This window comes from Dioscorea cayenensis, chromosome 15, assembly GCF_009730915.1.
Source record: "Dioscorea cayenensis subsp. rotundata cultivar TDr96_F1 chromosome 15, TDr96_F1_v2_PseudoChromosome.rev07_lg8_w22 25.fasta, whole genome shotgun sequence".
Classification (NCBI taxonomy): domain Eukaryota; kingdom Viridiplantae; phylum Streptophyta; class Magnoliopsida; order Dioscoreales; family Dioscoreaceae; genus Dioscorea; species Dioscorea cayenensis.
The window spans coordinates 4,242,555-4,266,166 of NC_052485.1; the positions used below are offsets into that span (position 1 = coordinate 4,242,555).

General features: G+C 40.1%; 1 protein-coding gene and 1 long non-coding RNA gene across 2 annotated transcripts; both read left to right on the top strand.

Annotated features, from left to right (window-relative positions):
• The first annotated feature begins 3,592 nt into the window (after positions 1-3,592).
• Positions 3,593-4,992, top strand: LOC120278088 (cysteine-rich and transmembrane domain-containing protein WIH1-like). The gene is made up of 3 exons (XM_039284998.1): positions 3,593-3,707; positions 3,820-3,982; positions 4,822-4,992. Exons 1-3 carry the CDS (start codon positions 3,671-3,673, stop codon positions 4,865-4,867), a joined length of 246 nt encoding a protein of 81 aa, XP_039140932.1. The 5' UTR covers positions 3,593-3,670; the 3' UTR covers positions 4,868-4,992.
• An 8,434-nt stretch (positions 4,993-13,426) lies between these two features.
• On the top strand, positions 13,427-14,398 carry LOC120277977. The gene is made up of 3 exons (XR_005541533.1): positions 13,427-13,585; positions 13,675-13,838; positions 14,154-14,398. It is a non-coding gene; the product is annotated as an uncharacterized LOC120277977 (long non-coding RNA).
• Positions 14,399-23,612: the final 9,214 nt, after the last annotated feature.

Consider the following 23,612-nt stretch of genomic DNA (forward strand, 5'->3'; position numbering starts at 1 on the left):
ATTTATTCCTCTTTTAAATTAAAGGTTGAGAGATTATATAACTTTTTCGCATTAAAAGAAAAAAAATGAAGAGAATTTGAAAATAAATGGTGACATTGAACAAAGTTAAGTCTATTAGATGGATATATATATTTTTTTGATAAAAGTGGATAAATCACAGATTTATTGAACTAAAAACAGACCAAACACAAGTAAACAAGGGAGAAATAACCAGAGGATTCTCGTCAAAGGTGAGGTACTGAAACAACAAAAAAAAGCAAGTCAGCATAAGCTAAAAAAAAAAGAAAACAACCTAGTTGACGAAAGCCAACGTCTGGAGGCACATGTCTACTCGATCAGGCTGATAGAAAGAGTAACCTACTCCAAGGTTTGAATTTGATCTGAATCGCTGGTTTGGTTCGAAACCCTTGCGCTTATGAAGCTGAGGGAACGCTTTATCCTCTGGGATGACTCATTGAGAAATTACTGGTGATTGTCTGCGGTTATTGAAAACCAAGAAAGAAGCATATTAGCAATTTTAATCATTCAGAGATAGATATTTTCACTTATTCTAAACTTTAGAAAATTATGCTTCTTTGATAAAGTTTTGATTGTACACATAGAATATATAATCCTTGATTAATAATGAATTGAAATTCTCCACTAAGTTTTGTTTGATATTATTAAATTTATTGGAGGTATCTATGTCATCGAAAAAGCGCCACATCATTCAATTAGTAGTAAATCAAGGGGTTTCGGCTCCCAAATGAATGATCTGGCGCTTTTTTGATGACATAGACACCTCCAATAAATTTAATAATATATCATCGGGAGGACAGTCTCGGATTTTTAGACATCCATGTAATTAATTGGGGTTAAAATTTTTTATTTATTGTCTAGTGAAATCAAATTAAAGTTGAGTGATCAAATTGATGTAAATTGAAGTTCGGTGATCAAAGTGAAAATGAGTCAAAGTTTAGTTACCTAGTAAAAAATTTACCCAAAACTTAACATTTCTATTTTAATTTTAAATTCTTAACAATTAACGAAGTTTTAACTTATCATTTGTTATTAGAAGCCCTAGTTATTGACGCCAAAGGCAATATGAAAATTTTTATAATGTTTGGATAAAAAGTAAACCATTTTTTAAAATCTATGTTTTTCTTTTTTTTTCTTTGTGGGTCCCTGTAACTCTGCTTTATTAGTTTATTTAATATATATGGTTCATTTACTTTTTACAAAATCTGTGTTCAACATAAGTAAAAAAAAACTTGCATGGAAGTCAAAAACTTTATTTTCTTTTCTTTAAAAAATCTAAAGGATTTTCGTTGCTTCCCTCTTAAATTGCTTAGGTAAAAGTGAAATTTTTAAAAACCAAAAATCTATCCACATTTACAAATCATTGTTTTTTAAGTACTCCAGCAAGAACTCCCATTCTTCTCTTGTTCTTCCCATTACCCTTTCTAATATACTATACTAGCCCACCCTAGTTTCGCCAAGGCCAACATGGTTACTTGCCCTGATAGCTTGGTGTTATCCCCTTCTACTGTCTCTAGTGGACCCAAGGCCACTCCAACTACCCCTTTTACTTCCTAGCCCTTTCCACTTGCTCGTTCCTCTTCCAAGCCTAGTTCTGTAGCCCCTCTTACACTTAACCTTGTTTTGTTGTCTCTAATGTTTCCAAGAAAGAGACTGTAGTGTAGGAGGTTCAGAGACCTCCTTTCATTAAAGATTTGTCGTTTGTCTATGTTTGAAAACTCTAATTTGGAGAGTGGGTTTTAGCCCTTCCTTAAAAGACACGGGTGAACTGCAATTGTAGCCACCTTCTTCTAGGGATGCAATAGAGGATATTAATTCTATAAAAGATGTCACTAACGCCAACGATTTTTAGGTCTATTGGTACACGGGTCGCCGATAGAGCTCTCACCGAATGATGAGAGTTCGATTCCCTACCGGCGACACATTTCCTGGGAGTTGTGAATAGTGATTTGTGTCAGACGGTGGTTCCAGTGCCACGTGAGCGGCTCCCGTCCCCCATTTGTTCCACCGAGGTTTGTGCAGCGTCCTCGGGGTTTCTAGTGGGTTCACCTGCTTTCTCTTCCCAAAAAGTCACTAACCTGTTATCGAGTAACATTCTTGAATTGTTGGGGATCTTGATGTGATGGGTGAATTGTTGGGTATTGGGCTCCCGTCCTATGTGGAGAAAAGCCCAAATGGTCCAAGCCCATTATGGTTCACTTTTATTAAGTGTTTTCCATCATATTAGGGTTAAGAGAGTGAAAAAAATCAGGGGTGATAGCCACCAGAAAGATAAAAACGCAGATTTTCGCGAGGGTTCGGATTCGGCAGTGAGCAAAGAAATTCAAGTTTGGTGTTTGGAGGGTCAAACGATGTCCGATTGAGCTAAAATTTGGTAGGGCACGTTCGGGACTCAGAGCTTGATTTCCACCAGACGGTTTGTGATTTGGCTTCTCCTAGCTCAAGATATGAGGGTCGAACGTGTTTCATGAATATCGCTTTTGTTTCCAATATAAACTTTGTTTTTAGCTATTGTTTTTGGTCAAGTTTAGTATTTTTTTATTTATGCTCATTCTTGAGACTCTCTTGTACCCTGAATTTGATCATAGTGGAGCTTGGATTGGTCAAGATTGACCCGTGGTTTTTAACCCTTGATTTAAAAACCACGGGTCTATGTGATTGCAATTTTGGTCTTGTTAGGTTGCTCTCCTTCATCTAGCAAGCTTGGGGATTGTTTATTTGTTTACAATCTATTGAGATTGTTACTTAATTCCCATCATGAATCACCCTTGGATGAGGTATCCTATATGACCAATGAAGAAATTAAAGGAGCTTTATGAGAAGTCCTTGGCCAGGGTCGAGTCTCTTGAAATCCCCTCCCCCAGCCCCTCTACAAGTTCCCAATCTCTCGCCAGTGTAGCGTGGTGTTTTCCTTAGAAAAACTTCATCTCATTGGAATGAGGAAGTTGGCTTATAGTTGAATCCCCATGATCAACCAAGAAAAAAATTGGTCTCCAGATCCTCCGGAAGGTGCCTCTCTAAACTTCCTTTCTCTTCCTGCATGGTCAAACATTCAATTAGAAAAAAATATTGCTTTTGCATGCGGGTTGATTTTTGAGGATACCCAAGACACTTTGAGCATTTAGGAGAATTTTTTTATAGAAATGAAAAGCTCTCAGATTTTTTTTTTCTTACAAGAGAAATAATGAAGGATTTTGTGTGGTTTTCGTCTATAATTAAGTAGCTACAGTAGAAGTAACATCTCTGAAAAAAACCAAATTTCTATCAAAGGTTACAATTCATTGGTTTTTTTTGGGGTACTCCTCCAAGGCCTGATAAAAAAAATCATGAATATTAGTATACCTGTAAAACTAGCCAAACTAAGGCTCCTCAGTTACGACCTTTATTCTTTTGAGCAAAATATCAAAAAAAAAGTCATTGACGCGTTTGTCATAATATATGTAATCCTTTTCTTCCACCCAAGGGTCTTTGGACCTCTTTAGGTGGCTGCTCCTTTTTGAAACTTCGTCCTCAAGGCTTTTCCAATCTATATATACACATAAACTCTAAAACAAACCATATCCAACTCTGCTTCTTCTTCATCTCCTTGTTGTTGTTGTTGTTGTTGTTGTTGTTGTTGTTGTTGTTTTACATAGCAAATTAAGAAAGAAACATGAGTTACTACAATCAACAACAAGCACCTCCTCCTTGTATGTTGTTACTGATTCTTTCTTTCTTTTTTTATTTCTTTCACTTTTTATGATTTTCTTGGATGATATATCCATAGTCTTATTGTTTTTTGGTTCTTTATTGTATATATAGCATATCCTCCTCCTGGACAGGCTTATCCAGCACCAACGGAGGGGTACCCTACATACGTTGCACCTCCTCCAGCAGGCTATCCGACCAAAGACGAGGCCACTTACTCTCAAAACGCTCCCGCACAGACTCAGAGCCGTGGCGATGGTGGTTTTTGGGAAGGATGGTAAGTCTATATATTTTTTTTTTTCCTTCTAACCACAATATCCCACGCTTAAAAAATTTTTAAGTTAAGAAACAAATAAAATACCAATCCTTAATATTTTTCCCTCTCATGTGATACGTGTATATAGATGATATTTTATCTATGTATATTAAATAATTTTTTATTATATAATTAATAAGTATATTTGATAGCAAAGTTGGTTACCACATGGTCAAACTGTTAATCTATTTTTTTTGGCCTATATACTGTTTAAACGGGTCATTGTGAGAGGGGTTAATTATATTTTACCTTTTCAAGGTTATATTATAAAGAGGATTTTTAGCTTGATACAATTTCTGCTAATCTGTTCGGTGTATACATAACAGGTTTTTATTATTTCATATGACATTTGACAGAGTTAATAAATTTTTAAGGGCCGATATGTAATCATAATTAATGTATCTCTGTATATGTATTATCCTTGGCAAACCATTAAGTGAGAGCATGCTTGTTGGTTATTATCAAATATATATATATATATATATTTAAATTTTTACCAAGTATCGTAATTATTTTGAAAGACAATATTATCTTAATTATAACTCAAACAAAAATGTTAAATGTAAACAAATTCTTATATACTAGATGCCAAAAACAAGTTAAAATGTTGTTTTAATTAATATTATTAGAAATAGAGAATACGAACTAATATACTATGTCTAACAACACACGGTCATAAGTTATATTCAAAACTTTTTTGCACTTGACTAGTGTTCATTTTGAGCTGGGAAACATTTGTTTGGGGTTGTATTATTACTGACTTGTTTTAATTTGCTTGTCTTTGGTTTTTTGTGCTGCAGTTGTGCAGCCCTATGTTGCTGCTGTCTCCTTGATATGTGCACCTGATCATACCCTGCTGGATAAAGGAGGCCTCACATTGTATAATTTACATATTTTATTTGAACTTTCTCATGCATGGTTAGTGTTGTTTTAGGCTGTTAATGTGTGAGGTTGGTCTGTATTAATATTGATTGTACTTTTTGTGTGTGCGTGTGGAACATGTTTTTTTCTTCCTTATTTAAAATAAAAGTTTAATAGTTTTACAATATGTCTATAAAAAAATAGTTTGGAATCGCTTCTGAAGGAGGAGAGTTGATATTTCTTTTATTCTTCTTCAAATTAAAGGATGAGAGAATATGTAACTTTTTCTATGTTTTATAAAAAACCAAAAAGAGAACTTGAAAAGAAATGTTGACATTGAGCAAAGTTATGCTTAAGAGATGGATATTTCCACTTATTCCTTAAGAAAATCATGCTTCTAAGTTTTGTTTGTCTTATGACTTGACATTTTATATTAGATTTTTTTAACGAGTAGCAAAAGTTTTTAGCTTATCATTTTGTTATCAAAAGTCCTAGTCATCGGCGACAAAAAGGCAATATGATAATTTTCATAATGTTTTGAATAAAAACAGTCATTTCAAATCCTTGTCTCTCTCTCTCTCTCTTTTAATGTGGACATTAGAAACTCTATTTTTGTTAGTTTATTTGATATTTTTGATTTATTCATTTTGTTAAATAGTGTTAAGCATAAGAAAAATTGAATATGGAAGTAAAAAAATTTTTAAGATCTCTTTTTATTTATTAAAAAAATAAAAATCTAAAAGATTTTGCAGCTTGAGTAAAAAGTGAAATTTTTAAAAAACCAGAGTTCTATCCACATATACAAATCATTGTTTTTTTGCAGTACTTCAACAAGCTTTGATAAACACATGAGCGCACATAACTTCATTAAATTCAGAAAAGAGAGAGATATAGAGAAAGATAGAGAGAGAAGAACAGGTGTAGGGTTTTTGAGCCTTGGCAAGAAGTTCAAATGACAAAATCATGTTAGTTTTTGCTCAAATTTCAAGTTGCTTTATTAACAAAACAAAAAAACAAAACAAAACATCAAGTTGCTCTTCTCATATAAAGGGTTAATTTCTCGTTGGGCTTCTTTTTGGTACTCTCTTAGGCATTCTTAATTGGTGTTGTTTTTTGTTATCTATCCTAGATGATAATGATGCGTATATCATTGTGAGCTTATAGTTTGTATATAGAAAAAAAGTCATGTAATTCCATTATTGATATAGTGATTTATGAGTTCCGTAGTTTTTTATCCTTCAAAGTTCAAACAGAGCATTTTCCTGTTAAAACTGGTGTCTTGTATTTGTGTGGACAATTGATTTTGTTAGTATTCGCTCGGGTTCCTATTTTAACATATAAAGGGAGAAAATTTATACTTGTTAATTGTTCTTATATAAAAAAAAAAATACATTGGCATAAAAAAAACAGTGTTGGAGGTCGTGGTGATATATAAAAAAACATGCATATGTTGGAAGTCTTGTTTCTCAAAATCAAATTCAAAGAGTTTATATACGCTTGAATACACCATGTACAATAACCGTGAACCATAACATGCATCATTTTGTGTACACTAATATTAACACTGACCGTGTAGAGTGCACATTGGTTCCTCAAAATGCACTTGTTATAGCTAGCAATAGGAAGTCATAAATAGGGAGGCAGATAAGCTGAGTTCTGGTTGGTAAGATTGAAAGAATTGCTATGTAAGGGGGCTAAACAAAATGTACCAAAAATGGAATTCTCATCATAAAAAAGTTGTGATCTGTCCATGGTGAAAATTGTGCAATATGAATAAAAAGCACATTTTAAGCTGGCATGGTTGGAGTTGTTTCAGATCAGAAATTGGTGTCGGCAGACTAAAGACTATATAGTCTTTGATTAGTTATCAAAAATAAAGAAAACATTTAGTTGACTTGGTATATTTGGTTGCAATTGAAAATATTGGCAGGCATTACAGTCTGTTTAATTAGCTACAAATTTTGGGGTACTGAAACACATATTTAGAGCTCATGCATTCCAAATTTTTTTTAAGCCTCTAAAGAAAGCAGGGGAATGCACAAGTCTCCATGGAGCAAGGGGAACGGACCGGCGCACATAAAGGTGCTGTAACCATCGACCAAAATCACTGTTTAAACTTTCAGAAATATATCCTCATCTGCGAATCTAATGCGAATCTAACTCTTATCACACATATACAAAAGATTTCTTAAAAGATTCGGATGACGAATACCAATAGACATTTTGGCTGTTGGTCATGCATTGCACATTTAAAAAAAAAAAAATCCACCGAAAGCATCAAGATGGTCAGAGCGGTTCAAGATAACTCACCAACAGACGACAGTAAACAGACAGTAATTTAAAGAATTGATGACTCAAAAGCATAGTGAAATACTGCTACATATATATGTGGTATTATTACTCAATTGAGTTGCAGTGGCACAACCTCATACTCCACTTGCACACAAGGCATAAAAGATGAAATATTACTGCTATTAATGTGAGTATAGCAAGCCAGTTATGAATAGCTAGCTGATCATGCAAAATTGCACTAGAGAAGCGGGAGTAAGTAAACATAGCACAATATGTGTGATGTTTATCACCATTTTGCTTGAAATAGCATTAATTAGCCACTGTATCTAGAGCGTCCGATCCAGTAGTTCATGTCTCCAGCAAAGCGCTCAACCCATCCAGTAGTTCAAAGTTGATGTGGCTTTTTTACGTGCCCACATGGGAAAATACCTCAGTCAAATAATTTTATAATTGTTTATTATTTAGTTCAACAAAGAGTCTTGTAAGTTTGTTTTAGTGAATATAGTAAATTTATATTATATGTGATGTTGCTGTTAGATACATGTATATATGTGTATGTATATCCTGAGTATAGACTATGTACACTATATGTACTTGTACACTTCATCTTCTATTTATGCATGAGCTTGTCCATTGAGATCAATGGTTCAAGCGTTTCTCTCTCCTCACTCTCTAACATGGTAGCCAGTTAGACTTGGGGTTGCGGTGGTGCCGAACCCGCCACTCCTCCGGCGATCCTTCTCCAGCGACCCGCCGCCGTTCGATCGGTGCGTGCTCTTTTTGACCACTTTGCCCTCGCACGCGCGCGCTCCCTGCCGCGCTCACGCCTCGCCCGGTAGCTTGCGCTGCATCCACGCCCTACTCAGCTCGCTGCTGCCGCGCGCCTGCGCGACCCTACCTCGCCAGGCGCCGCGACCGCGGCGCGCTGACCCGCGCCCGCGCCCGCGCGCCAGCGCAGCCGACGCGCCCGCGCCCAGCGCCGCGGCCGCGACCGCGCCGCCGGCCGCGACCGCCGCGCCCGCCGTGCCGCGGCCGCGCCCGCCCATCGCGGCGCGCCGCCAGCGCCCGCGAAACCCGCGCCGCCCGCGCCCGCCAGCCGCGCCCGCCAGCGCCAGCAGCCCGCGCCCGCCCGGCGACGCGACCGCGCCCGGCGCCCGCCCTGACGCGCCCGCGCCCGCGCCCGGCGTGCGCGCTGCGCCCGCGGCTGCGCTCGCCCTGCGCCCGCGCGACCAGCGCCTGCGCTGCGCCGCCGGCTGCGCGCTGCGCTGCGCGCCAGCGACGCGCTGCGCCCGCGCCCGCGCCCGCCCTCTGCAGCGCTCGCCTCCGGCTACGCCCCTGCCGGCGCTCGGCCCGTGCTGCTCGCCCGATCGCCGGATCTGCGCGCTGCCCTGCAGTCTGATCGCCCGCAAACCCGGATCCTCATTCGAGCCTTGCTTTATGTAATTGATTGGTTTTTGGTTTTATTCTCTTGTTTGAGAATTATTGATCAATATTATTATATGTAATTTTAATTTCAGCATTATATGGACTCTACCGGACTTCGGTGGAGTTCTTCACGTGTCGTCACGCTGATATCTCCCTCTCGGATGTGGTGCTTGATGGCACCAATTATATTCCATGGCGGCTTACTCTCAAGCCCATTCTTGAGTGGCATTCGTGTTCTTTCCCATGTTGGCGGTACTTCTCGCTCAGTGACTCCGACGATCATGCAGTTACGCCATTCTCAAAGCTTATGAGCAACGGCTTGAGAAGTGGATTGTCGATGATTCTCGGCAGCGGATGATGTTGTCGGTGACACCATTGATATTCGCACCCATATTGCGAGTCTCCCTCTGCTCGTGCGATGTGGAGCCGGGCGTCGTTCGTGAGTTTCGGTCGAGCCGCAGATCTATACCTTATATCGAGTTCTTGACACTCGCATCGAGGGAGATGCGGCGATCACTACTATGGTAGATCGTAGGGTTATGGCGCAGTTGGTGCCCTCACACCCTCGTGCCCTACCCACCTTTGCTTTCGGCTCACTACTTGTCTGTGGGGCATGCCTGCTACTTCGCGACGTCCACGGCGTATGTCTAGCGTTCATTATGCGTCTCGTCCACGAGTTTGAGTCGACCCGGGCCCCTGGCTTCATGCCTCCCTACCACACTCCTAGATGGGCGTTCGCTGTGTTCGTCTGAGGGGCTGCGTCTCGGGGCTCTCCTGAGGGTCGCAACTTGCTGCTACTCGTCCTCCCTTCACAGCTCTCCGTCCTCTTCTACTTTTGTTGCTTCTCGGTCTTCGGTCGAAGAAGGCTGTGACTTACCACTGTGTGGCAATGTGGTTTTCACTGGCGTGTTGCCGGGAAGAAAGCGGCGAGGCCTTCCCGCGCCAGCTTCATCGCGACTCCTCCACTCCTTCCCACACCTCCTTCTCGGAGCGCTGCCGGCGCCGACCTCCATTTGCTCTCTCTCTCACTGCGATGTCTGGCGGCTAGTGGTGATGCCGTCGATTCCGCGATCAACTTCGGGTGAGCATCTCTGCGAGTCGGGCAGCGTTAGCTCGGGTTACTCCACCCACTCGGGTAGTTCCATCTCTTTGGCTCATGGCTACGGGTGCTGGCTTTCACATGACACATGATGCCACTCATCGCTACATTCTCATCATCCTCATACGTGTGAGCATTCTTGATGGCACTACTTTTTGCATCTCTTCCTGTGGTCGCATCTCTCCACTAGTGCTTTCTCCTTCCCTACGTATCTCATGTCCCTCATCTATCCATGAACCTTATGTACATTAGTCAACTCACTTTGACTGTATGTCGAGTCGTTTTTGGCCGGACCTCGTATCGTGTCTTGAGGATCCGGTGGGCCAGTGAGTGGGTTGCCGCCGCCATAGTGGAGTACTGTCACAGCTGGGATTCCCTTCATCTTCCCCTCTTGAGGCAGTGCGACTTCTCATTGTTATCTTTGCTACTATATCACATCATACGTGCTCATCGTCTTGGTCATTTTGTGTCGATCTCGTATGTCTTCTCTCTTGTCGGGTCGAGGTGTCCTAGGAGCGGTCTCTCCTCCCAGATGTTGTTGTTTGTTTTGGTGTAAACTTGGCAAGCTGATTCTGGCGTCCTATCCATTAGTCGAGTCTCAAACTGGTACCTGCTGACCTCATTCACTCACGATGTTTGAGGTCTGCTCCTTTTGTATCTAAAGGTGGCGTCGATATTATATTATTTTTATTGATGATCACACTACGATTTACGGTTTATCTTATGCATCGTCGTAGTCGAGCTTTTTATCTATATACTCGCTCTTTTACTACTATGGTTCTCTCGGTTCTGCCTCTACTCAGAGACCTTTAGAGTGCGATTCGCGGAGAATACGCCCGCCCATGCTTTTCGTACCCACTTTGTCTTGAGGGCGCTGCCTCGACTATCCATCTCAGGGCTCATCCTCGAGAATGGGGGTCATTGAGCATGAGCACACCGCCACATTTTAGAGACAGCTCGAGCTCTCACCTTGCGTGCATCTCTTCCTCCTCACCTGCAGGCGGTGATCTTTGTTCACCTCTGCCGTCTACCTTAGTGTAATCGCAGCCATCGTCCCATCTTGAGAGTCGTAGTCCGAGTGAGTCCCTACATGGAACTCCCCTCGCTATGATCACCTTCGTGCTTTTTGGTTGTCGTTGCTTTGTCTTACTCTCACCTCGGGAGGCGGACAAAACTCACCACCCAGTCGATTCTTTGTGTTTTACGGGGTATAGTCTTGAGCACAAAAGGTTATCGTTGTTATGACCCAGTCGCTCAGTCAACTTTTAGCATCTCTCGAGATGTCATATTTGATAGAGACTACTCCTTTTTATGCTTCTCTCTCTACATCTACTTCTCCCAGCTGTTCCTCTTTCCTTCCTTTTTCCTCTCTCATCCCCTGAGGATACTCCCCGACTTCCACTACTTCTCTACCACGTCCTCCTTCTCCGAGCTTCTCTCTCATTCATCCCCTATTCCAGTCCTTCCCTTATCGCCGATTCCTCCTTACTTCCTTCGGTTTATCCTCCTACTCACCGTTATACTTATCATCGTCGGGAACACTGCGGCATCTTCACCTCCGGCGGTCCTCTCGACACTTCTTCTCAGTCGATCACGAGTCACGGTACCCTCTCTCACCCATTCTCGTGATCGATCCACTTTCATCCTCCTAACCCGTTGTACTCTGCTAGCACTAGTGTTTGAGATGTCCATGAGCGGTACCCTCGGATGAGTCGCGGTCACTGCGTGATGCGTCTGCCATGGTGAGAGCTTGATGCATTATCTCGGACTCATACTTGGGATTTAGTTCCCTTCCTCTACTCATGCTACTCCGATTACATGCATTTGGATTTACGGGTGAGACTGGATTCGATGGGTCTCGGGCGCTATAAAGGCGCGCTTGGTTGCTCGTGGTTTCCAGTGAGGGGAACATGAGTCGTGACTATAGGGAGACCTTTGCCTCCTGGCCCACGCATCTGTCATGCGTCGTTGATTCTTTATTGCGTGGTGCTAGAGTGGACCCTACATCGACTGATGTGAAGATCACGTTTCTTCATGGTGACTTAAAGGAGGAGTTTATATGACTCCTCCTCCCCGGTCTTGAGTGCCTCGAGGGTGTTTGTCGACCGCCGTGCTCTTTATGGTCGTAAAGCAGGCTCCACGAGGCTGGTTTGGCGGTCAGATCTTGTTAGTGAGGCGGTCGGTTTCACTCGAGCATCCATGATTGGCGGTCTTTGTTCGTTTTCTTCACACTCAGCGGCCCGTACTATTCTTCTTCTCCTCTATGTAGACGACATGATTCTTCTGTGGAGATGATCCAGCTCACATTACCTTTGTAGGCGAAACTACGTGAGACATTCTTGATGACCGATTTGGGTCCGCACCGTTACTTCTTGGGTATTGAGATCACTTCTCGATTCGGTAGCTCTGAGTCTTACTCGTGATATACTCTTGACCTTGCTCGCTCACGGCCCGGTGATGCCTCGCCTGCTTGCTACACCCATGGAACTTCCACTTTGCCAGGCTCGATGGGACTCCTTTACACAGTCTCTCGATATCGACATCTTGTTGGCGGCTTGGTTTACTTAGGTATCACTCAAATCTGACATTTCTCATGCAGATCCATATTATGAGTCGGTTTGTTGCGACTCCTACTTGCATTCATTATGCACACCTTCTCAGATACTAGCGCTATCTTCGATAGTCTTTGCATCTACGTGTAGTGCGATCCTATTGCGCGACATTTCCACTCTTGATTCTGAGGCTATTCAGGTGCTACTTGGGCTAGTTCCTGATGATCGTTTCTCTTTGCAGTTCTTGTATCTTTCTTGGATCTTCTCTCATTGTTTGGAAGACTAAAACGACCTCACGATGAGCAGAATCCGATCTTGAGTGAGGTTCGTGCTTTAGCTTCTCTATTCGGGAGGTACTTTGGCCGCTCAGATCCTACGAGGACTTTGGGATCTTTGCCAGACCTCCCTATTCCTCTTCATTGCAGTACCTTGGGGCCCTTGGTCGCGGTGACCCGGTCAAGCATGGGCGGCCAAAACACATTGGAGTGGATGCCCATTTCACTCGATGTCATGTTCGTTCTCACCACGGTGTCTCTGTTCATTACCTTCCACGGAGGTTCGGAGTTCGCGACTTTTTCACCAGTGAGACTCGCGATCGACATCTTTTTCATGTTGTCAAACTCCGGGCATATGATCCGTCTTGAGTTTGAGGAGAGTGTTAGATACATGTATATATGTGTATGTATATCCACGGTATAGACTATGTACACTATATGTGCACTTGCACATTCATCTTCTATTTATACATGAGCTTGTCCATTGAGATCAATGGTTCAAGCATTTCTCTCTTCCTCTCACTCTCCCTATGATTCGCGATATATGTGTAGAGCATTTAGATAATATAAACTTTTTATTTTTAAATTGTTTTTCAGTACACTTAAAAATATACCATGTTTATTTTTCTTAGCAGAAGTGACATTTCTTACCAGATTTCCATCAAGTTTACAATTCATTGTTTTTGAAGTGCAAGCCCTGATAAATAGTATTCATGTAGAACTAGTCAAACTAAAGCCTCCTCATGTACTGACCTCCAAAATATCAAAAAGTCATTTACGCGTTTGTCATAATATATGTACACCTTTTCTTCCACCAATTCCACACCAACATCCCAAAAAACATAAAATAAAAGGGTCTTTGGTCCACTTTATTGGGCTGCACCCTTTTCACACTTTGTCTGCAAGGCTTTTCCAATCTCTATATATAGATATCACACACACATACTGATAAATTCTAAAACAAAGCATATCCAATCTTCTTCTTCTTGTTGTTGTTGTTCTACATATAAAAACAAAAGAAACATGAGTTACTACAATCAACAACAAGCACCTCCTCCTTGTATGTTAACTATTACTGATTATCTTTCTTTCTTTTTATATTTTTGGATGGTCTATAGTCTTATTGATTTTTGGTTCCTTTTTTTATAGCATATCCTCCTCCAGGACAGGCTTATCCAGCACCAACAGAGGGGTATCCTACATATGCAGCACCTCCTCCCGCAGGCTATCCAACAAAAGATGAGGCCACTAACCCTCAAAAATGCTCCGGCACAGACTCAGAGCCGTGGTGAGGGTGGTTTCTGGGAAGGATGGTAAGTTTTTCTCATTTTTTTATAAATTTGAATAAGCCATGGGATCCAACTCTTAATTTTTTAAATTGGAAGGGGGTAACATATAAACTCTTCCATGTATATATATATATATATGAATTAATTTTTACAAAGTATCTTAATTTTTTTTTTGGGAAAGGCCAATCTAGTTTATATTTCAAACAAAAATCTTAATTAATATAAACAAATTTGTATAATCCAGAAGCCAAAAACAAGTAGTGTGTTTTTGAGTTGGTAAAACATTTGTTTGGTTGTGTTATTACTGATTTATTTTTGCTACTCTTTATTGTGTTGCAGTTGTGCTGCCCTATGTTGCTGTTGTCTCCTTGACATGTGCACCTGATAATCCCCTGCTGGATAAAGGAGGCCTCACATTATATTATACACATAATACACATATATAGTTCATTTGAACTTACTGCATGATTAGTGTTGCTTTAGCCTATTAATATGTGAGGTTCATCAGTATTAATATTGATTGTACTTTTTTAGTTTCTGTGTGTTTTCCTCCTCATTTATTTTAATAAAGATCCAATTATTTTTATTCATATAAAAAAAGAAGTTCAAGACCACTCTTATAATAGAAGTGTTGGTATGTCATCTATTCCACTCTCAAATCAAGAGAGTTTGAAATACATATTAGAACTTGAACAATTTAATATGATATCCAGCGGAGTTGCACTGAGAGTTAAATATTTGCAGTGGTTCATTTCTCAAAAAAATATTGTGCTTTTTGATTTGTAAGAAGTTTTTGTTTGTACATGGAATATTTCCTATGTGCTTTTTATTTATAAAAAGTTTTAATTGTACATATCGAATATATAATCCTCGATAAAGTATACAAATTCTCCACTAAATTTATTATTGAAAACCCTAGCCAGTCATTGGCAACAAATGCTAAAAATGGTAATTAATTAATTTTTAATAATGTGTGGATACAAATAACACAATCATACGAAATCAAGGGGTTTGAGCATTGTAAAATATAAAAATAGCCTTTTTATGAAAATAAAAAAATTTCAGATTTTTCTATCTTTCTCCGCGTGGGGATTTTTGAGAGGGTAGTTATTGCTTGGAATAGTCATCGAAAGACATTAGATTAGCTGAGGGGATCAAAATTTTGAGGATATTAACAATGCTACCTCTGATATTTGGTAGAAAGTTCACTTGGTCAAACAATCAAATAGATTCCACACGGGTCAGAGTTAGACCATTTTCAATATCCCAATACTGGTCTTCATGTTTCCCTAGAACCTTTCAAACTTTGCTTCTAAGATTTGGGTCAGACCATGTGTTCATCTTTCTTGAAGTGGGTTCCCATCTTTCCAGCCCCGACCTTTCAAATACAAATCGGCTCAGGAAACCATAGACAACTTTAATAACTTGACAAGGGAATGATGGAACTCTCCGTCCTTCTCTAGCTATAGTGCCTTTATCCCAATAAATTGGCTTAGATAAAAGCTCAAATTACGTGATTGGGTAAAAATAGCATTTTTGGATAAATCTTTCAATAGAAGAAATCACTAATGCTTGAACTAAACTATCTAGACATTCTCAAAGAGTTGAGACAATTGGCTCTTCATCAACTTGGTAGAGAAGCAGACATTTGAGTGAACCTCAATTGTACGTTCACTGTAGCAGGAGGGAAGTTTATTGGAAGCATTGATTGAGATTAACGTGGCCCAAAAGAAAGAGATGTTACACAAAATTTTTCTATACAGTGGTGAATGAGTTTACAAAAACTTCAACTTCATTCCTTATGTCTTTAGGAATGGAGAGTGGGTGGAGGGAGATTCTAGGATTGGGGGATGCCTTCACATACTACTTCGAAACCAATTCTGTCATAAAGCGAGACTTTCGTTTTAAAGCCAATTGGTCAAGGTTATTTGAATACAAGCGGTGGTTAAACTCAACACCCTAAACATTCACGTTGGTAGAGATTAAGAAGCCCACTTTTGATCTAGGCGGTGAAAAAGCAACCAATCCTGATGGGTTTCCAATGTTGTTCTTTAGAGCGCTTTGGACGGTGATTCAACGAGATCTAGTACACTTATGTGAAGATTTATACTATAGGGTTCCAAGCTAGAGCAGGTTAATGCGGGTGAACTTGGCCTTTATCCCCAAAATGGCTGAAAAGCACAACACCATTAGTTCGACCTATCAATCTCATTAACTTCTCCCTAAAAATCATCTCTAAGATTTTGGTTGACCGCTTGAGTGGAATCATAGATGCACTAATTGATCAAGTTCACTCGGCATTCATAATTTTTAGAGTATTGGAGACAACATTATTGATGCTAAGGTACTAGTATTAAAAAAATGTAATATGGGTGGTAGCATTCTAAAAGAACACTTCTCCAAAGCTTTTTGATATGGTGGATTTGGGAGTTTCTTAGTTTCTTGCTACATAAGGTTTTTGGAAACCACTGGATTGCATATGTTGCAGCGATCCTCAACTCTTCCAAGGAGAAAATCGTTATTAACAACTAACTAGATATGTTCGATACCAACATGGTCTTAGGTGGGACAACCCACTTTCTCCCCTCTTATATTTTTTGGTAGCAAACACTCAGTACAATGTTAACCATGCTCTCGCTTCTAGAGTCTATTTGGAGTCCCTTAGGAGGATTTGGAAAGATGTACCACTTGCAATATGCAAATGACTTAAAACTGCTTATGACTGGAGGTATCAAATATCTAAGGATCTTTAAACTAATCCTCTACTTATTTGAAGGTATTTTTACTTTGGCCATCAATTTTTAAAAAGAAGCGAGACTATATCCACTAAAGCGCGGCTCTCTACAGACCACCCAAGTACCTACATGCTCAAGTGTTCAACTGCACAACTCTCTGTTATTTTATTTTTGGCATTCCTATCTCGGGGACTGAAACCCTAGGTGCCGAGGTTGGATGATCTCTCACTCAATAGATCGGGAGGAAATGATTAGCCTCTTAGAAGCTCCACACACATTTCTAGTGGGGAAGTTTACACTTATTAACTCGAGTCCTCTCTGCCATACCCACTTACTAGATGCAGGTAATCGAACTACCAGTTTGGGAAACCAAAGAGATCAATAAAAGCGAGCGAGGAATTTCCTTTGGAATGGATCAAAGGATCTAACCCAAAAATGTCGATTGGTTTTACTGGTCACAAGTATGCAAAACAAAGAAACAATGGGGTTGGAGAGTACTAAATCTATAAGACTTCAATCATGCCTGTTGAGCAAATGGTGGTGGAAACTCTATTCACGAAATACATAGTGTTGTGTGAGTGGTCACATTTAACTATAGCCGAGTTCAAACGAGCGGGATTGCTACTCCATACCACTTCAAATAAAAACATTTTCTAAAAAGCATACTAAACTATTGGTTTGGTTTCCTCCAAGGAGCCCAACCTTTGTTAAAAGATGGCAAATCCACTCTTTTTGACTTGATAGATGGCTTGAGGAAAGTGTCTATAGACATTTGGCGAGATCTCTTTCAAATGAGCAGCGACTCTTTCCTCATAGTTCACGATTTCGGTCCCTTCTAGCTGCCCACATGAACAACAATTTTCTTGAACTATAAGGCCGAGCCACAGCAATGTTAGCTGCTGAGGTACAATCTTAAAGTACTAGTGCTAGAACAAGAATGCAATCTTCTCGAGTTAAATCTTTTGATAATTTCTTGAACAATGGAGGTCTTAGATGCCCTTTAAATTTAAAAATTTTTCAAGCTGGATCATATGGGACAACAAAAATCGACCATGGAAAACCTCTCAAAATGTGGCTGCAATAGAATTTTTGGCGACTACGTGCATGCTTTACCATGAGCTCAGAAGAAACTGTAGACCATCTCTTGGTAAACTATCAGTTTTGCTACTCAGATCTAGATGCATTTCCCTGTCCATTTAAACACCTTAAGCACACCTTCTATCTTGAAGGGAGATTTGGTCCACTTGGGGAACTAACTCTCTTAAATTGACTAGTCTTGGGAACCTTCTTATTTGTGTTGGACTATTTGGATGGAAAAACATGGTCATATTTTTCAATGGCGAGTGCATGTTTCTCTATTTTGCAAAATTGATCACATGCTTATTGCCTGGATAAACGCAACTCCAGATGCGAAAAAGGCCAAGTTTGAGAAGTTTATTCCAACAATCAAGCGGAGCCTCAACTGCGAGGAAATTCATTTTGGGAGAGCAAGGATTTTGCAACTTCGACTCGAGTGATTTTGATGCTTGAAGAAGATTGGGATTTGTGTATAGATTTTAGTGCTTTTATGTCTTTGTGTGTTTGTGTTTTTCATATTTTTTGCATAGTATTTTGTGCTGGTCTTATATAGGGTCATTTTTCCTCCGCTCTAAGGGGTGGGTTGTCTTGGTTGCTGGTTAGTCTTCTATATTCCCCTTCATGTTTTTCACCCATTTTATTATGTCCGGCTTCTACGCGCTATTTCTAATGTAGTTTCTTAGTTTTATTAATTTCATTACAATAAATAAAAATAAAATAAAATCACACGCTTGGATAGTCCGATGATATGATAAAATAGTGCGAGGGGAGGGCGAGGGTTTGAATCGGCCTACACCTCGGCGATGATTGCTCTCAGTACTGCTCATGCGCTGCATACCAGGCGTACAATGTTCTGCTATATGTCTGACAAGCCTTGGTGTGGGTTATGAGAAAACACTAATTTACATCCTCCGTTACAAGGTGGTAGAGATCTACTAAAGTCTCGTTTCTTTAAAAAGTCTCAGAAGTCCCCTGGCTGAGATCGCGTGCACAGTATCGAGTATGTCTTATCACGCAATGGTATCGCTTTTGAGCATTTAGACAAATGGAAAAGGATGGAAATGGATTCACAGTTTCTCACAAAATCACGCTATTCTTACATTTCTGAAGGAGTTTCGTGTTGCTTTTCTACTCGCAAGTCGCGCAGAGAGAAGCGACATTTAATTTCGATAAAAGCCAGATTTCTATCCAAGTTTACGGTTTATTGTTTTGGATGTTTTTTTAAGTGATGTTGTTTGAGGTTGTGTGGAGCCGGTTTTTTTGGGTTTGTTTTTTTTTTTGTTGGTGTTTTTTTTTGGGGTTGGTTTGTGGGGGTTCATTTGTTAAAAGGAATGGCAACAAGCCTGACCATGTGGCCGTGGACGTATCACCTAAAGATGCCAGTCGCGAAGAAGTTTCCAAATCAGCTCGTCTGCATCGTCGACGTCCGTCAGCAACATGAAGCATTAGATGGAAACACTCAGCTGACAAGCTTTCAATCGGTCGTCGGTAAAGCAAGAAGCTTTCTATCATCGAGTTAGTGTTGAATGGAAATGTCGCTAATTGGAGCCATCACATTTAAAAACCACAATACATCGTCCATATTTGATTAATATGTGCCACAATGCTCAAAAGTGGACCGCCTTCAATCGACTATGGATAGGGTCATGCAATCTATGTAGACCAACAAACCTTTGTTGTACATGTAGAGATGCTCTGATATGCCATTCCTTTGCTAAGTTAGTGTGAAATACTTTCAAATTGCTCATAGGTAATGTATAAACTCAATCAGCCGAGTGTAATGTTTGTTGAATCACTAGTAGTTTTGTTGTATTCTCAGGTAAGTATTTCATCGGGCTTGATAAAAGAGTATAGATTGGGTCAACATTTGTACGAATGTATGGATGACTCTAGGATTGAGATATAAGAACCTCAGTGACATTAAATCTTTGTCTCATGAATGATGTCATCCTCGAGCAACTGCCAAACAAATACAAAGTAAACGTTCTGCATAACATAGATTGTTTTCTCTCATATGTTCTAAAGGGAGAATTAAACAATAAAATATACACTATTCATGAGAAAAAGCATCAAATAAACTCCACTAAAATTAGAGGAACTAAACCAGGTTGATTTCTCATCAAAATAGTAGTTAGTCCCGGGAGTGAAAGGGTGAGATGAAGCCCTATGTGGAGAAGATGAACTTCTTTCTATCTATCTGTTCATAGAGTAGTGTTAACAGGAAAGTTAATGATGATGTGGGTTGTTTATTGGGGTGATGTGATCCAGCGCTCTACTAGCGCATTACTTAAAGTGACCAGATTTTATGCCGCCACAAGACATTAGTTGCTCGAAAGTACCTGTGACTACCCTCGGACAGATAACTGGGACATCATTTCACGCTGCTTTCAGTTGAGACCAATTTGAAAATAGAGCAAAGTTGAGTATCCTACCGAAAAATTTATCCTGTGGAACTAGTCAAACTAAGCCGCCTCAGGTATGACCGCCATTCTTTTGATCAAATATCAAAAAGTCACTGACGCGTTTGTCAGTATTATATGTCAACCTTTTCACACCTATTCCTCACTAACGTCCCAAAAAGAATAAAATAAAAGGGTCTCTGGTCCTACTTACGGGGCTGCTCCATTTTGACACTTCGTCCTCAAGGCTTTTCCAATGTTATATATACACACACACACGTAAACTCTAAAACAAAGCATATCCGATCTACTTCTCCTCTCTCCTTCTTGTTGTTGTTCTACATATAAAACAAAAAGAAACATGAGTTACTACAATCAACACCAAGCACCTCCTCCTTGTATGTTAACTATTACTGATTATCTTTCTTTCTTTTTGTATGTGGATGATCTATAGTCTTATTGATTTTTGGTTCCTTTTTATATAGCATATCCTCCTCCAGGACAGGCTTATCACAGCACCAACAGAGGGGTATCCTCACATATGCAGCACCTCCTCCGGCAGGCTATCCAACAAAAAGATGAGGCCACTAACCCTCAAAAATGCTCCCGCACAGACTCAGAGCCGTGGTGAGGGTGGTTTCTGGGAAGGATGGTAAGTTTTTCTCATTTTTTATAAATTTGAATAAGCCATGGGATCCAACTCTTAAGTTTTTGAATTGGAAGAGGGGAAACATATCAACTCTTCCATTTCTATTTATATATATATATATATGAGGCCTCAGTATACAAACAAAAACTTAATATAAACAAATTTGTATAATCTATCTAGAAGCCAATAACATTTGTTTGGTTGTGTTATTACTGATTTGTTTTTGCTTCTTTTTATTGTGTTGCAGTTGTGCTGCCCTATGTTGCTGTTGTCTCCTTGACATGTGCACCTGATAATCCCCCTGCTGGATAAAGGAGGCCTCTACATTATATTATACACATATTTCATTTGAACTTACTGCATGATTAGTGTTGCTTTTTAGCCTATTAATATGTGAGGTTCATCTGTATTAATATTGATTGTACTTTTTTAGTTTCTGTGTGTTTTCCTCTTCATTAATTTTTATAAAGATCGAATAATTTTACGAGATGGATATAAGGAAAAAAAGTTTAAGACCACAAGAAAAAAAAGAACTTGAGCAAATAAATGTGATACCTAACAGAGTTACACTGAGAAGTAAATATTCGCTATTGTTCATTACTCAAAAATATTGTGTTTTTATTTGTAGAAGTTTTTGACTGTCCACATGGAATGTTTCCCATGTTCTTTTTTGATTTCTGAAAGTTCTAATTGTACATATTGAATATATATTCCTTGATAAAGTATACAAATTCTCCACTAAATTTATTATTGGAAACCCTAGTCATGTTAGGATTGAGATAACTGAATGAGCAACACACACACTCTGCTTTGCTTGGAATTCTGTAACTAGGAGTATGGATAGATAACAAACACACCAGAATTTCATTCAATTCTCACAAAGTATAATCACTTCAATGTCATACAACGAGAGTCAAAGTGAAAGAAAAGAAGAAGCAGACGTTTTCTCACACTCGAGTAACTTGCTTCTTTTCATTCAATCAAACACGAGCATTTAAACAAACGCCTAGCAGGACTCAACCTTCATGGTTGTATAGTACATGCATTGAGAAATATCTCAAATTAAACAAACATTACAACCAAACACGTGAAAATGAAAAATTAAAGCATCCCCACGCCACAGCACAAACAACTCGCAACCTGATAAACAACTTTCTATCCTATCATGATTTGAGTCCCCAGCCGTAGAGCAACATTGCTGAATTTTTGGAGAGTTCTCGAGCTAGACATCTCTTGATGTGTTCTAGATCAATATCTTCAACATACTCCCCTTGATCAGATAACTCACCAACTCCTAATTTCTCTGTGAGTAAGTTAAACTTCATTCTGGGCAAAGCTTTGGTAAACACATCTCGCCACCGCTCTTCATGCCACAATGCTTCACATTAATTAAACCATCCTTTATAAGATCCTCGAATAAAATGAAATTGCGTGATCAATATGTTTCTGCTCGCCCATGATGTGTAGGATTCTTGGCAATAGATGTCGTCGATGAATTGTCACGAGAATAACATTTGAATCCTCCTGCTTCTCATTTAGATCTTTTAGCAGCCGACGAAGCCAAACAACCTCACAGGCAACAACCTTCAATGATATATACTCTGCTTCGGTGCTTGACAGAGCAGTGATCGACTGCTTCTTCGAACACCAAGCTATAACATCGGAACCTAGTGAAAATACCCACCCTGTGGTGCTTTTCCGGTCGTCTTGAGATCCTCCAAAGTCACTGTCAAAATAGCCCATCAATTTGAAGTTTTCTCCCTTCTTATAATGAATCCCATAACCGATCGTTCCATTAACATAACGAAGGATTCGTTTTACTGCTCCTAAGTGATTCACACTCGGTGAATGCATGAACCGAGAGACCTTTGAAACAACAAACATAATATCGGGTCGGGTATGAGTGAGGTAGAGCAGAGCACCAACCAATTTCCTGTATCTCTGTGGATCTATTTTCCCAGAACCGTCCTGAAGATGGAGTGAGTGTCTATACGACTATACCAAGCTCTGGGTGCTTGACGTAGACATATAGAGCTTTATGGAGACGATACACCTCTTCCTCCTTCTCATTGACAACAAACCCCTCTGGTTGTAGGACATACACTTCTTCCATGAGATCTCCATTCAGAAATGTGGATTTTACATCTAACTGATTGATTCTCCATTCCTTTTGTGCACCAATGGATAAGAATAATCGAACGGTCTCCATTCGAGCGACTGGAGAAAAAACCTCTTCAAAATCAATCCCTTCACGCTGCGAGTAGCCCTTAGCCACAATACGAGCTTTGCTTCTTAGTAGAGTGCCATCTGGATTAAGTTTAGACTTGAAAATCCACTTCAAGCCTATTGCTTTCTTTCCTTCTGGAAGAGTAGTCAGATGCCAAGTTTGATTCTTTGTTATAGCATTCATCTCTTCCGTCATGGCCACAATCCACTCCACACTCCTCGTTGCTTCTTCATAAGACGAAGGATCTCCTGCTGAAAGAGCGAGAGAGCAAGAGTTATAAAGATTAATGAGATTTCTATACCTCGTCGGAGCGCCACCGTCTTCTCCGGCCACTGATCGATTCTTCTTCTTCTAAACTAGGACAGACCCTTTGATGTGAATCAGACCATTCATTAGTTTGATCGAACAGTGGAAATATCTCCATTTCTCTGTTAAGAGATGTCACACCCTCCTCACGTGCTGGTCCATAGTTTGAGGCATCTGAGTCAGCATCACCTGACCAATGCCAGCCCTTTTCTTCAAAAAAGCAAATATCCCTGCTGACGTGTACGCGTTTTGAATCTGGATCCATGATCCTATAGGCCTTCGAGCGATCGTAGTAGCCAATCAGCACACCGGGTCGTGACTTGGCATCGAACTTGGACCGCTGCATCAAGTCAATGTACACGTAGACCAAGCAACCAAATACCCTGAAATGGTCAACAGAGGGCT